Genomic DNA, 16,921 nt, shown 5'->3' with positions numbered 1-16,921 from the left:
CTGGTATTATCATTTCATTGATATGCAGTAGAAAGAAAATTGCCGACAGTACGGAACCCTGAGAAACTCCGGCTTATGTTCGGAAGAGTAGCCTTCTAAGACTACTCGAATCGAACGTTTACTCAAGAAATCCGAGATCCCATTGCAAAGGTCAGTGGCAAGCCTACAAGAGGGAAGCTAACTTAAAAGGCTTGCGTGCCAAACCCTTTCAAAGGCTTTCGCCTTGCTTTTCTATAGTCTCACTCCATATGTGACAGGCATACACAAGAATATCCACAGTAGATCGCCCTCGTCGGAATCCGTACTGGCGATCACTGAGGAGGTCGTTGTCTTTAAGGTACGACAGAAGACGGTTGTTGAGTACACGTTCCATAATCTTGCACAGTATAAAAGTGACTGAGATAGGTCTGTAGTTGACAGGTCAGCTCTGCTTCCCTTTTTCGGCACAGGTTGCACGCTTGCAAGCTTCCACGACCTGGGAATTACACCAGTCTCAAGTAAGAGGCGGTATAGGCGTGTGAGAACAGGAGACAACTCAGGTGCACAATTACGCAGGACTATTACTGGAATTTAACTGCCTCCGTGGCCGAACGGTTACCATGCCGGACTGCCACGCAGAGGTCCCAGGTTCGATTCCCGGGCCGGGAGAAATGTTTGTATGGCCTACATTTATTTCTCTCGTGAGTTTGGGTGTAATTTGTGGCTGTCTATATGTGTGTCCATGGCACCCGCGACACAGGGTTTCCCTAGTGCGGGGCTATGTTGAGTGTGTGCGTTATTTAAAAAAAAAAAAAATTCCATTTGGCCCGCTAGCTTTATTCACGTCTAGATTTCGCAGAGTTCTAAGTACCTCTTTTTGGCGTATGCAAACTGGCGCCGTAGTACAGCTAGCCTGAGGTAAAGTAGGGGATGAATCCGTTCTTGCGCACTTTCTAGTAACCAATTTCAATAAAACTTGGCAAATAGATGTAATGCCACGAACTTTTAAGGTCGGTTTTTTTTAGTACTCTTAGTACTTGAGATTATTTTACAATTGTATCGTAACTAAACAACACATACAATCACACTTTTATATCGCAACCAGTAAATCAATTTTGATATTGTGATGTTACAATTATAGTTCACTGTTTGACGTACAAATTTTTTAAAAGCATTAACCATATTATGCACCTTCTTCAAACAAGAAACACAGCAGCAACTGCTGACTATTATACCTATACGTCGGTGTAGATTATAGAAAGGGCATAAGCGCCATTTCGAAAACAAATTCGGGGGAGCATGTTGTAGGTTTTCACAACTATTTTAAACTTAGGTAATTGAAACCAAAACAGGACATAAATATTTCAAAACGTGTAAAATTAAAACATACTCCTCTGATTACTTTTTCCAAATAGCGGTTTTGCCCTTTTCTTGCAAACATTGACGTTTAGAGTTCATTTGAAATTAAATTTTCACACCCAAAATGTATGGAAAGGATGATTTTACCCAATGTTATTATTAAATATCACCTTGTATAAACTGATTGGCGTTCTATTATACCTTTGAACCAAGGCGTCTATTCCACTGGTTAATCAGATTTAGAAGTCAACTGAGGTCACAGCCAGGCAGTTAACCTGATTTGCATATCGCAATCTAAGTTTATACCCTTGCGACTATAACAGAATTTGGCGTTCTTGATTTTAGTCTAGGCGTGTGGTTAAAAATTGACTTCTGATACACGAGCCCTGTACCCCACCTACGGGGTCGGGCTCGGCCTGCGGCGCGTGGTCGGGTTCAGTTTACGGGGTGTGCTCATGCTCTTCAGTGGCACAGCAGTTAGTACTATGGGCGCTTGATGAGAAGGTCGATTCCCGATTTCGGCCAATTTAAGAAACGAACATTTCTAAGTTGGTTTTGGTCTGGGTAATCTGGATTATCGTTGTTTTGGTATTCATAATACAGGAAATTCGGCAGTAGTTTGGCATTTTTCCCCCTAAATACTTCACTTTGGCATAGCTTTCAAGAAAATGGAATCTAACAGATATGGTTGAGATACAACAACGCTATAATAAGTATCTCATTTCCACTACATCGGGAAGTATGCCTTACATTTTTACAATTGTGAGATCCTGTACTCGTATCTATCTATCTATGACGCCTTCGTATATAATTACCTCCATACGAAGGCGTGCGAACGCTTCGGGCTTCGCCCTCAGCGGACCTCGGCCTGCGGCCTCGGCACTTAGGACTTTGTTTTAAAAAAATTTAAATAGCTCTTTAATGGCGGCCATATTTAAACATTACAAAAATATATTATGACCACTTATTATTATCAAACAATCTTAGAAATCTTTTCGTGCTAATTTTCAGTCCGAGCAAAGCAAGTTACATAAATAAATTACGGCTATATCGAAAAACAGCGGAAACAAAATTTTTACCCCAAATTATGATGCCATGTCATTTTCAGTCGAATTAGAAGAAGTTTGTACCTATCGCCAAAAAAGTTTGTATGCCATATTGAAATATGGTAAAAAACAAATTTTAACCGCTAATTATTATTAAACACTCATAAAGACCCCGCATGTCCATTTTCAATCGCATTAGTGCAAATTTTTATCTGCCGCTAAAAGAGTTTGTATGGCGGCCATATTTAAAAATAGCGAAAAACAAATTTTGAGCACATTATTATCCGGCCTTCACATGCCAATTTTCAGTCGAATCAGAGCAAATCTCTTTCGGCAGTTACTTTTAATGAAAAAAACACTTATATGGCATCCATATTAAAAAATGGCAAAAATAAATTTTTGACCCCAAGTTATAATTAAGGACTCCTAAAGACCCTCGCATGCCAATTTTCAACCGGATCGAAGCAAGTTTTTCTTCAGCCGCCTGTTTGAAATCACCATCTTGAATTTTTTTAACTTATGCAGTTTACTAGTATAACCCTCTATGACATTCCTTCGAGCACCTTCTACCTATCTCTAATAGTTTCCGTGATAGGAGGCTTTGACATTTGTATGGCGACCATCTTGTTTATTTGAATTTCGAACATTTTTTACTTCCCGCTGAAATTGACAAGGGTGTATCTCATAAAAATGCACAAAAATTCCCCCCGTGTATTATACTTTTTGCAGGCCGTTGATCACTCATTTACATTTTCCACATTCAGGTCTTCTCATATTTGATTCTTTGCCTTGGAGCCTATCCGCGTGCAATGGTATAAATATCTTTTTCCCACCATATCGGGAAGTATGCGTTCTATTTTTCTAAGTGAGTCTAAACTTGTTGTTTGTAGCTTTATTCGTTAATTATGATACCTCTGGGAGGCAATGGGGTGCTTCACGAGTGCTTTTATTTGTACCGAAAATTTCCCACCAAAAAAAAACTAGACCTTGATGGAGCACAAGTGTTGTAAAGCTTCTCACGTTTATTATACCTCTGTTTGCTTTTGTATGTTTACAGTGATTTGATTCTGGGTGAAGTTGTCGCGAATCACGCGATAATCAATCATTTGGTGAGTAAACGAACTTCACCCAATTTTTGTATTGTGGTAACACTGCTTTGCCTTTGCTAACTTTTTATTTTGACACTATCGAGACGGCAGTAACGTCAACGGCAATGGCGGGAACCGAGTGGACTTCAGTTTGGTTAAAACTGAAGATATGGCTGTGTAAGTGAATGTACCCTAAGAGACAAACAACTGGTAAGTTCCTCTATGTACTGTTTAACTTTACGACATGCATAGACACGGTGGAAAGACACACAACTAAGTTAATTGTCGAATTTAATATTGTTACGAAACATGTTCTATGATTATCAATTCGCCACGTGCTGACTCGACCCGCAGTAGACTAGCCTCATTGACGCTTATGACTGTGGGTGCCTATCGTTGGCATCAATCGGGTCGGTATTAGCTGGCATGTACACTTGCACCGCGATTAATAGCTATCGAAGCATGTAACCTGTTGGGCAGAGGTTGGACTAAAGGGGAGGCTGGAGGTCCACACGGGGCACCTCTCAGGTGTCCCGCCCCAGTACATAGGCGAGATGTGCTGGGGGTTTGTACGCGACATACGAGGTACACCTCTACGGTTCCTCGTCATAACGCAATGTAGTGAACCATGAACGTTTTAATCATGGTTTAGTGTCTTTCCACCCGCTTATATGTATACCTATAAATTAAGTATCTTTTCTCGTCCCTCAACATTTACATTGAGAATATTTGAACCAGGTACATAGGTGTTACAGTCTAGTCTAAATCCAATAAATAACAAAGTGGCGACAGAAGTTACCTACTACCACGATATTTTCACCGTCACGACAAATTCAGTTAGTAGCAGTAGAGCTTCTCGTGGAAGAGTTCGCTCAGGGAAGTACCTTACCTATTTTTGCCACGAAGCAGTAATGTGAGCACTACTGCGTTTCGGTTTGGAAGGGTAAGGATGCTGCAACTGCCTTCCTAGGCCGAACAGTTACCATGTCGGACTGCCACGCAGAGGTCCCAGGTTCGATTCCGTGGCCGGAAGAAATATTTGAATGGTCTACATTTATTTCTCTCGTGAGGTTGGGTGTATATGTGTGTATCCATGACACCCGCGACACAGGGTTTCCCTAGTGCGGGGCTATGTTGAGTGTGTGCGTTATTGTTATTATTATAGTTAGTACATAAAAAAGCAGCACGAGCCGAGCAAGCGAAGCGGGCGTGCTGCGGCAGCGGCCGGCGAGTGCCATTACCGAATATGTTTTCAGGTCAAATTATATTATAATTAATATAGCATTGGTATGGAAATATAATCAACATTTACTAAGTTTTAAAAATAATTATCTAAATTTTACTTTTAATGCTCATTTGTATGAAACATTTTTTGCCTAGCTCAGAACGTATTAAAATATCCATTGATTTAATTTATTTTATGTCTCAGAGAAAAAGGATCAATCATTTAAAAAGATGGCCGCTTAGATTTCTTTGCCTGCTGCTCCTGAAAATTTAAAATTATCATTCAAATACGTGCCCTCTACCATGAGATTACAATGACAGGTGTTGCTAGCGACCGCGTGATTTACTTCACAATTTTGTATGGTAAATTGTACAGCGCGCCTAGCAGTCACAATGTGTTGTACCACATAAATACTAGGTCACAAGAACAAACAACATTTTGTATACAAACATTATACGAGATCGCTAGCGACAACTGTCGCTGTATTCTTAAGGTAGAGGCACAGACTTTTGTATAAAAAATTGTACAACGCCTCTAGCGGTCACGGTGCGGTACTTCTGGACCTTTTTGGGAGAAAATAAAGCACTTTGTATTTATAAATCTAAATCTTTATGACCTCGGTGACCCAATTGTTTGCAGTGTGGGCGGTGAATGATTAGGTTCCATGTACGATTGTCGGTAGGGCCAATTTGGGAATTGAACATTTCTAAATTGGTTCTGGTCTAGTCGTTCTAGATACTATACTCTTGGGACTAGGCAATTGATGTGGTTATCTAGTACATTATTATTATTTTACAATATGCTTAATGTAGATGAAAAGAAACAGGCGGGGCTTATGTCCAGGAAGCTAAACGTTTTCCCGTTGGATATATAAGATGCGTTCTATATCGAACTGAAAACTTCTTAGCGGAAGTTTATCTATTCTGTGCCCTACAGGGTGATTTGAAATGAATTTTATATAATATTCGTTTAGAGACATAAAACATCCTGGACACGTTTTAGTAGCAGTAGAACTCCTTGAGAAAGAGTTCGTCCAAGGAAGTACTGTCGTTGCGATTTACAGTTCTGGGTGGCACTACAACTGCTATGGACAAGCGTGTCGCTTACCACCAGGTGCACGGCTTGTTCGTCCCTTCACTTTGTATTTTATTTAAAGAACTTAAACAACGATTGATCAAAAACTATCATGTGTAATTGAAACTGGTTATACTAAACGTTATTTCCATAAGTTCTTGTTCAAATTTGAATTTGTAAAATCGGGGAAAACTTTTTCTTCTAAGATAACAATGTTTATATAATTCTTGCCTTTTAAGAACAACTCAAACTCAAGCTTAAACTTAACAATCTTTATTTCATAAATACACTTGAAATCGGTACAATTGTTAAACTCTACTGCTCATTAGTACATAAGTATTTATAATTTACAATATTTGTTTCCAATATCATAGATTTACACAACCTGCAAGGGTTAAATCGGTAACTACCAAAGATTTTTGTCATCCAAGTACGTAGAAACTGTGTAAAAAGGCATATATTGAAAAGTTTTGGCTTTACTATAAGACAATACCTTAGGGTTACCTCCGCATTCCTGTGAAGTTGGCCACCCACTAAATGACCTATACAGGTTGGTGGTATATCGTTAGTGTACGTTAGCATTCCCACACTTGACGGATCCTCGGGGAACAATGATTTTTGTTTTAAACTTTTTGGGTTTTAAACTTCACAATGCCACCGCAAAACGGCTTTTAGTGATTCTTTCTACGGCCATCGTGAGTATACCGTACGTATACGTAAGTATACTCGTCGTAACTATAGTCGAATATATTTATATTTTTAACCGACTTGAAAAAAGGGGAGGTTCCCAATTCGACTGTGTTTTTCGTGTATGTTAGGTGATTACTTTGACATTTGTGAACCTCTTTCGATGATTTTTTTTGTTTGTTGGTAAGTTGGTATCTAAATAGTGGTTCCATTCAAATATTCCACCTCTCAGGGTGGCATATTAAGAGATGAATCCGGTTTATTGGATTTCACCTACTTTCCGTTAACAGATTTCAATAAAACTTGGCAAATGGATGTAACGAATACAGTAACAGCGGATGAGCAAACTTTTGAGGTCTTTTTTTTTAAAGTATAAGGGTTCCTTTGAAAATCAAAATGGAGTGGCCATTTATTCGAACGAACCTAAAAACAGCTTGCGTAGGTCGATAGCAATTCGTCGATATATGTAAGAGCGGTTACACACGCCTGCGATTTTAAGCAGCGATGCAAACGCGATGCAAGCGTGCGACTGCATCGATACCAACTCGCGATTGCATTACACTTGGGATTCATAGGCGATTGCATCGATGCAATCGCGCGTTTGTATCGATGAAATCAGGCGTTAATGCCTCCATATTCGACTGTATTGTCCAAAGAGAACAATTATTAAAAAAAATTTTTGAAGCGTCCAACTTCACATTGCAGCGACGCATAACCGACTTGTGCCGTTTTGAATCAATAGATTCAAAAAGATAAAAAAACAATTTTCGAAATCGTCTAAAATCGACCTTCAGAGAAGCTTTTAGTCGCACAATATGAAAAGATAAAGGAGATTCATAATAAAATGTCCAAGCCGCGCGGGCCCAAGGGAAATTATTGGCCAGGCACTAAATGTATGTGCAACATGATTTATTATGCTCCAAAAACCGTGGAAATGAGGCACTTGTTTTTTTTTATTTGACACGTGAAAAATGATTTATGGTCGAAATATTGTGATGAGATTATTAAAGAGCACTTATTTTAGAAATTCGTTTTGGGTTTTCTTATTAATTGAATAAGTTTTGGGCATGATCGATGATGATGTATGAAGTTAAAAAGGAAAATTTTACTTCTTTTCTGTTAGTAACAGTGAAGCTCCTTGTGAAAGAGTTAGTCCAGGGAAGTACTGCCTTACCTATTTCTGCCGCCAAGCAGTAATGTCAGCATTACTGTGTTCCGGTCTTGAAGAGTAAGGGAGCTGGTGAAATTACAGGCACATGAAACTTGTTAATTTATGTCTCAGGATGACAGGCGCAGTGGCAATGCCCCTCAAATTTTGTGATTTAAAGCACTGAGTGGTAACAACTGTTATGGACAGACGTGTCACTTACCACCAGGTGGGCGACTAATTCGTCCCGTCACTTGGTCTCACAAAACAAAACCTTAATTTAAAATATAGCTTATGACAAGGGATTTGTGAACTATGTAATATTTCAAGAAAATATGTACAAAAACAATACGGCGAAAAAGCTGTTTAAATCAGTACAAAGATTCGCAATAAGCACACAAAGAAATTTATAAGAATTACTGGCTCGATCAGTGGCTCTGTTGGCGGAGCGGTAGCCACGTTGAGGCAACAGCCGCTGGTTCGAGTTCAGTGGGGTCGAAGGAATTTTTCTTTGCAATTGTACGATCTTGCATTAGTAATAACAAAGTAGTGGAGTATTTTCACGAAAAAACAGAAAAAAAATTTTAATCTAAAAAATGCAATGAACTTCGCATAAATTTGCAGTAAAATTCAAAATAGACATTCGTGAGGTAAAAAAGAATATTATAAATGGTCAGAAATTAATTTATTCTTTCTGAAAATATTCTCCGTTAGCGTTAATGCACTTTTTCATACGAATGAACCAATTTTGAAAACATTTATGCCACTCCTCCGTGACAATCTCTGAAATATAGTTTTCATACTCTTCGACAGCCTCTTCAGGTGATGAAAATCGTTGACCGCGTAACTGGTTCTTAATTTTTTTAAATAAATAAAAGTCTGAAGGTGCCAGGTCGAAACTGTACGCGGAATGGTTCATAAGGTCAACGTTGTTCCACTTCAAAAATTCCAATTCCAAAGCAACAGTAGCCACGTGTCCAGTTTTATTAAAAAAAGAAGCAATCATCCGCTTATAGGCACTTTGCACGCGCGCCACTTTGGTTGGTTTCAGCTCATCTCGAAAGACCCATACGCTATTGCTGCTTTGTTTTGAGATCGTAACTATAAATCCATGTTTCGTTACCTGTTACTATGTCCCACACCAAATTTGAAGCCCTTTCGTTAAATCTGGTAAGCATGGCATTGCACCAAGTGACGCGATCCGTTTTTTGAGCCCCAGTCAAATTGTATGGGATCCACCAAGAGCACAGCTTTTTCATACCCAAATGTTTGTGTAGTATTGATTGTATTTAACTCATGCATATGCCTAAGGATGCCCGAATCTCATGGTATGTCACATGCCTGTCTGTTTTTTTTTGTACGGCGCACAGCATCGATGTTTTTGTTGTTCACAGCAGTGGACCGGCGACCATCACGAAACTCGTCACTGAGATTCATACGACCGCGTTTGAATTCTGCAACTAGCTATAAATAGTCGTCTTGCATGGTGCTTTATCGCCAAAAGCAGTTTGAAGCCGAGCGAACCTTCGCTGAGCTGTTAAATTACACTTAAAGTCCCAGAAAATCATACTACGAAAATTTTCACGATTTTAATTTATGGCGATGTAGACAACCAATTTCTAAAATGACGCCACAATGTAAAGTAAAATCCAGTGATAGGCAGATGAAACAAACCGTATTCTACAGCCATAGAGTTCCATTTTCAAATGTTGTAATTACTTTTTAAATATTGTTTATGTAAGTGTGGTCATGTAAATGTGGTTATGTAAGTGGCCTGTTCCGGAAACGTATAGTGGCCCTATGTATTTGCGCGGCGCCATAGTAACAGCGTCGCTTGTCTTGCGTACTTATAACAGTTGCAGTGCCACTCAGAGCTATGTCTGAGAGGCATTACCAATGCGCAAGTCACTCTGAGGTGTAAAGTAAATTACAGGCACATGGGACTTATCAACTTATGTCTCAGGGTGACGAGCGCAGTGGCAGTGCCCTTCAGATCTTTGCGATTTAAAGCTCTGAGTGGCACTGCAACTGTTATGGACAATCGTGTAGCTTACCATCAGGCGCACGACTTGTTCGTCCCGTCCCTTGATGTCATAAAAGTGCCTGTAGTTTCAGCAGCACCCTTACCTCTCCTCAAAACTGGAACGCAGTAATACACACACTATTGCTCAGTGGCAGAAATAGGTGCAAAAATCATTACACGAGTTTAATCGCGACAGTTTTACGAAGATACTAAACAAATGTAACTTTGAAATAACACTTGATTTAAAGTGGAATTTATACCCTTGTCAAGTTGGCACACAATCTGACAGCTGTGAAATTATGGTCAAACTTTTGATAGTCAACAAATTTATGATGCAGAAAATGCTTGTAAATCATTTATGATCTATTTGAAAAGAAACATGAAACTTAATAATGAAATATGTAATAATAGATTGTAGACTGTTAGAAGCTCGGAGTCGAAGACTGAGGGCGTTCGGAATTGAGCTAATTCCCATACCACTCGTGAAACAATTTTCATCACATTTGCGAGTAAATAGTATGTTTGTATGAATAACTTGACTATAATTTATTTATCTTAAAGGAAGATCAACTGCTTAAAACTAACTTATATTATAATATTAACAACTGAGAGCCAATTACAGATCCTCACAAATAGAAATAATTTAATAAGGATTCACAATTTAACTAACCTATTGCAGAAAACATAACTTATTATATTATTCTCCTCAATTGATATTGTTTTTTTTTTTATTTTGTTAAATAGAACTAAATTAATACATCTATAAAGCGTACGAATACCATTAAAACAATCTCCCATACCCTCATCACTCCATTTGACAGCTCCAGAAGGAATCCGAATTACTGTAATATCTGACAGATTACACCCACATTACACGGGTCCTTGTTGCGAGAGTCTCTCGACCAGCAGAAGGGTTATAATTAAATTTTGTGAATGGAAAAGAAGTTATTTTAATGCAGTGCAATGGAAAATTGTCTACAGTAAACATGGAATGTAATGTAATGTAAGGTAACTCTGTTTTAACATTACACTATATTTTAATTTGTCTACTTCAGCGACCCGGCGATTTGCTCTCCGGATGCTGGATAAGTAAAGTAAGTAAGTAAGTAAAGTAAATAAGTAATAACACCTATTTGGGAACTGATATTTTCTAGATTGGTTCTGGTCAGGGTGTTCTAATTTATTATCCAAAGTGAATTCCCTTGCTCTGGTATTTATAGTACCGGTTAGAGACCAATTGGTGTGATTGTCTTGAACATTAACTAAAATATACTCGTAATATATTCAGTATATATGCATGTATGAACATGTAACATACACAAACATCAATCAAAAATTGTCATAATATTGAATTTCTCAAAAACGTCACCCTATGTGTTACTAAAGCCACATTTTGTAAAGATCTGTCCAGTTTTTATGCGTTGCTAGAAGACACAAACAGATTCACAGATTAGATCCGTTTCAATCTAATTTAATCGAAAATGTACTTGCAATTGACGTAATCTTACGTCAAATTTGACTTAATCTACGTTTAACTTCAACGTTCATTTTCAACATCAAATGGCTTTGGTTGATTTCGCATAACAGTGAAAATGTTAAATCGATAACTTTGGAAAAAATATATAGAAAAAGTATATAATCTATCAATTACACATATCCAAACGTCTTATAACAGCTAGATACATAAAAAACGAAAGTTCCTAAATAGAAAATTTCGTCGAGGGCCGTACCCTGCGGCATCGTGCCCAGAAGGCTAGCAACATTTCCACTTTCAATTGCTAAACTTATTATTTGTCGGAAATAGCTGCCAGGCTTGTGGTCACCGGAGGTTTCTACGAAACGATCTGATGGCTCGTTCGCTATGTGGCCCCTAAGGATCCAGGGTTTCAACCGCAAAAGGCACAAAGCTGTAGCACTGGGCAAGGTTGGCGTATTTGAGCCTTTTGCGGTTATATACAATATATGTTTATAGTAAAATTGAAGATATACACTGATGTATATATACGCTGTGAAAACACGATTGCTAAAAATTTTCACCATACAAAAAAAAACACAAACTTACTAACTTACTAAACTTTTTCGAAATTTTACACGAAAGCCACCAGGATTCATGTTGAGGTACTAAGCATTTTTAAATGTACACCATATCTACCACATGATTGCAATAAATAAACGATTTGCAACTAGACTAGAAGATTGACCACTTTCACGTTTTGTAAGATCCAAATTCAATGGTTAATATATTTAAAATTATAGCGTGTCAACCCCATCTAGTGCGCCCGAATAGTATTCGCAAGCGTCCTACTCGATATCGCGACGACCGCGACCTCGAGCAACTAGATTCGATCGACCCTGCAAGGGGCCTACTTTGAGCTCTTAGAGCAATCCTATTTAAGCCTGTAAGTTGGATTGCCTGTCAAATTCAAGAATACAAGAATACAAGATATTTATTCGCTGAAAAATGTAGTTTACAATGGTGTTCTAGTATATTATTATTAGATCGTACATTTCACCAAAACTTGGCATGCGAATATTTTAGACAATTCTTATTTCAATCACGCACAGTGGTTAAATTTTACATTTTATGTTATCAATAAAAAAATCATTTATATTTTTTTTTTTTTATTTATTTATTCATTTATTTCAGGCAACTAAGGCCCATATAACAAATACCTTACAGACTAACATACATATTATTATTATTGATACATACCTTACAAAACTAACATACATACAAAATAATATAAACTTATTAACTATTTACACGAATTACTATTCGGCGACGTGCGACGCAAACAAGTGTCATGTATCGTTCCTCTGAACCGCCGGAACATGACACCCTTCGGCCAAAACTCTGCCTGCATGAAGGTCGACAGATGGACCGTTGGGACCCTCACCACAAACGAATTAAAGTTAACGTTGTGGCGAGACTCCAAACGTTCGACCCTCAGGGTGAATTTGGCTTTCAACCGGATATACTCCACTATATCCTCAGATTTCGTGGAGTAATGCAGTCGAGACAGGTACAACTGCGTCGTCGGTATGGCCGCACGAAGCAAGAAGTTCTGTCCCGTTGGAGCTGTGCCACATAGATTTCGGCTGGTGGGTTTCTTTCTTCTCTTCTCCACCTTTGTGAAGCCGTCCTCGTCGCACCTGTCGGTCTGCCTCTGAGATTTGGCACCTGCGATTCCAGAGACAGGCATTCGGGGTTTACTACCGCCCTTTGCAGTTTTCCGCAACTCGGGTTTTGAAGTCGCGGTTCCGCTGCTAATAGTCGCGGCAACATCGGCGTATGCACGCCCGGGCGATGACGTGCATATGGGTGACGTAACCTCCGAGGCGGAGGGGCGGGCAGGGGGGCACGGTGCATTGACAACAGCAATGACCGGCGACATACGAGCCGACTCAATACTGCCGACGGATGCTTTTCGCGCCCCGCGACGCGTGTTGACGTAGGAGACTGTCGGTGACCTACATACCGAAGCGGGGTTGCGTAACAACGCAACTTCGGCACGTAGCTCACTTATGGAGTTATCCGACGCCTCCAATTTTGACTGAACTTCAGCCAAACTCGACTTCAAGGACGTGATGTCCTTTAACAGCCTGGTGACGTCGACGTGGTCAAAGGTGACCGGAGGCAACTTGTGCAGCTCCTTCGCCACGAAAGTAGGCACGTCGTCCGGATCGGTATTCTTCAAGAATGCAGTAACATCCTGGACACTCTTCAAGCCTCCATCCCTCCGACGAGATGGCATCTGCTGCGCTTTGCCGCAGCTCTGGAACAGCAGCATCTTGCCACTGCAAATCTCATCTTCGTTGAAATTAGATTTGCAGATCTGCTCGATGCTGACTTCATCCATTGTGTCGATGGCATTCTGCACGAATGCCAGAAACTCATTGACAATGAGTTGTTGGGAACCCATTGTCACTTACGTACATGCAGCAGCCTAAGCCGCGCAAAATCGCGAATTAAAATAATTCTCGCAAAGTAGTGCAGCGCGTCCGTTTCCGATCGCACATTGAACGCAACTGATATATTGTAGTAGCATTGTGTAACTAACAAATTATGTAATTTTATTTTAAATTGCCTACAATTTAGTTCTTTAACTGCATCTGGTATTTTATTAAATAATTTAGGTGCCAATACAAACATCGTTCTATTGTAAAATTCCAAGGTGGGGCGTTGTTTTGGCCGTATTTCTATTTTGTTCCTTGTTTTCCTGGGATGTCTGGTTTCCACTAGATTAAAGTTGCCTGGATTTTGTTTTATATAAACACAGGCCTCGTAAATATACATAGATGGTAGGGTTAAAATCTTTAGTTTTCTAAAATAGGGTACACAGCTTTCTCGCTGGCCTACACCAAACATGGCCCTGACACATTTCTTCTGGGTTTTAAACAGTGGTGTAATATGTGTTGCAGCAGCGTTCCCCCAAAGCAGCAGACCATATCGTAAACTAGAGGCTACATAGGCGTGATAAGCACAAAGAGCAGTTTTTTGTGACGTTATTCTCGACAGATTTTTCAGGACATATACGTATTTACTAATTTTAGTATTTAATTTATTCGTACTATGACCTCACAAAAACAATTCGCTGTCCATGCAATGTACGTTCCCCATTCAAAATCCGTTCACCTTTTCTTTCATAGCAAAATCGTATCATGACGTGCCATTTGCCATGCAAATGTAAAAATAAGCAATTCAAATAAAAGTTACTGCATGACTAACTTTTTTGATTTTTTTACATTTTTAAGAAATTTCGTTTAAGTTTTATTATATTTTCCGTTTCATAATTATTTGTTATCTTTATAAGCTACATAGCCAATTGTCAATAAATAAATACTATTAACTATTAAGCGTTTCTTGACAATTTTAGTTCGAGTTTCCAATCATTAAAATATTGTTGATATGAATGTTATTGCAATTTTTAAATGGAATTTTAATAATTTCATTGACCGAAAATCGTAAAATAACTTTTAAATAGTGCCAAATTTTACATTATTGCAATCAATGAAAACGTACGAATATAAGATATGTTCCAATTATGTTATCAAATTACAAACTCACCTTATTAATTTCAATGATAATTACTAGACATGACATGTAATTTTGTCGTACGACAAATTGTAAAGTATGATTGAAAAGTTATCGACTCGGGTGTTGTGAATAAAAATGAAAAGAAATCGTACGATATCAAATCGCACCAGTCGACAACTGAGTTATTGTAAGGTTCTAAATCGACCTCCCGGAAAGCGCCCTTCGATTCGAGAACGATATCTAATCGAACGATTCGGTTAAGATATCGAAGAGTTCTGAATCGAGGTCCTGTTTTTCCAAAATATCACTTTTTCATGACCAAATATGGTAATAACGAAACGACTTCAGGTGACTTCCGTTTTATGCGTGATTACCGACCTGCACGCGCGCACCCCAATTAGTATCCAAGAATCCGTGTTTGACACTGGTTTCAGTTAGAAGTTTTTTTCATATTGGCTTTTTCTGCTGTAATTTTGTAATAGTTCCTGTTATAAGTATTTACTTACACTGTAATTTCTGTGTAATATCTCTGTGCCACGTTTATATATAAATAACAAATACCCATGGTGCTCTATCGACTGACTTGTTTATTTAGCCTGGCCATAAATTCATATTATTATTTTCTTTAACTTAACACTTGATATTGTTCACCAAGGAAATGAGACTGTTTTTACGGATCCAAATCGCGTGTATTTGTTTTTTCAAACAATCCAACGTTTCGGGCCCTTTACAGGTCCTACAGGTTCAAGTAGCAGTAGAGCTCCTTGTGAAAGAGTTCGTCCAGGATAGTACTGCCACCTTACCTACTTCTGCAGCCAAGCAGTAACGTGAGCATTACAGCGTTTCGGTTTTGAAGGGTAAAGGCGCTGGTGAAATTACAAACACATGAGACTTGTCAACTTATGTATCAGTGTAACGGGCGCAGTGGCAGTGCCTCTCAGAACTTTAATATTTAAAGCTATGAGTGGCTCGGCAACTGTCATGTCGCTTAACATCAGGCGCACGACTTGTTCGTCCCGTCACTTGATGTTATAAAAAAAACGTTTATTTCTCCACAAAAGTACTACGTACATATTAACGATCGAAATTTCGATCGAAGAAACCGGATTATCTTTTCCATGCCTCCGATTGAATGGTTTATTTATCACTTCGTATATTTCGTCAATAAAAATAATGTATAACAAAATAGTAGAATATGAAGTTAGAATGTACATCCTTTATGGTAAGTACTATTGATTTGTTTCAAGCATCCACCCCGTAAGTATCAAGTAAGAGAGTGACAAGAGAGTTAAAGGTACACCGTGTTAAACAACAAATTGTGTATGGTTAAAAAACTTTAGATTTAGATCCAAAAATATAAGATCTTGATATTTTTTTTTAATATAATAACGCACACACACAACACAGCCCCGCACTAGGGAAAACCCTGTGTCGTGGGTGCCATGGACATATACATAGACAACCACAAATTACACCCAAACTCACGAGAGAAATAAATGTAGGCTATACAAATATTTCTCCTGGCCCGGGAATCGAACCCGGGACCTCTGCGTGGCATGGTAACCGTTCGGCCACAGAGGCAGATAAAAATATTGTTCATTAATTTCCTTAAAAACCCCTACTAACTTTTAAACAAAAATATCGAACTAGCACATTGCCTCTGGGAAACAAAAAGCACACATTTCTAAAGCGAAGCAACAATTCACAATATTGAAACATCCCGTATCGGATGATACCCTCGTCACTTTGGCAGTCGTAAGTATGCCTTTTGTTTTGCCAACCATATAGATAAGGGAATTGAAATCTTCCACTTTATGAAGTTCAGTCTCCTGCAATGAAAATGTACTAACTTACGTACACAAATTTAACGTGGGAAAATTTCAAAGTAATTAATACAAAGATCGAAGAAATTCCTTTGATCGTTCCGACGTCTCCTAGCAAACCGTGGCAGACGCTAAGCTAACTGAGCCACGGAACGAACCAGCGGACATCACGAATTCTATGCGCTGTTGTTGTATTTGGTTTTTAACGACATTTTAGCCGTAGCGCCATCTATAAGAAATCTATGAAAGTATTTCGTCAGCCAGTTAAGTAACTTTACAGCTACCAGACCTGGCTACTAGCTGTTGTCGCTATTAACTGTAATTAAATTTTTATTGAATGTCAGAATTTTTCACCACCACGATATTCAAATATTGTTTACTTAGGGTCATAATCCAGAACTCTAATCAATGCTCAAGTCAGGATTTGAGTAG

General features: G+C 38.7%; 1 protein-coding gene across 1 annotated transcript; it reads right to left on the bottom strand.

Moving 5' to 3' along the window:
* Positions 1–12,432: 12,432 nt before the first annotated feature.
* On the bottom strand, positions 12,433–13,551 carry LOC113227378 (the record flags this gene model as incomplete). The annotated part of the gene is made up of 1 exon (XM_026460272.1): positions 12,433–13,551. A coding segment is annotated over exon 1 (1,119 nt), but the record flags the coding sequence as incomplete, so codon positions are not given.
* Between the last annotated feature and the right edge of the window lie 3,370 nt (positions 13,552–16,921).

This window comes from Hyposmocoma kahamanoa, unplaced genomic scaffold (genome assembly GCF_003589595.1).
Source record: "Hyposmocoma kahamanoa isolate Upper Pololo Valley unplaced genomic scaffold, ASM358959v1 210, whole genome shotgun sequence".
NCBI lineage: Eukaryota > Metazoa > Arthropoda > Insecta > Lepidoptera > Cosmopterigidae > Hyposmocoma > Hyposmocoma kahamanoa.
This window is presented reverse-complemented; position numbering and strand designations above follow the sequence as displayed.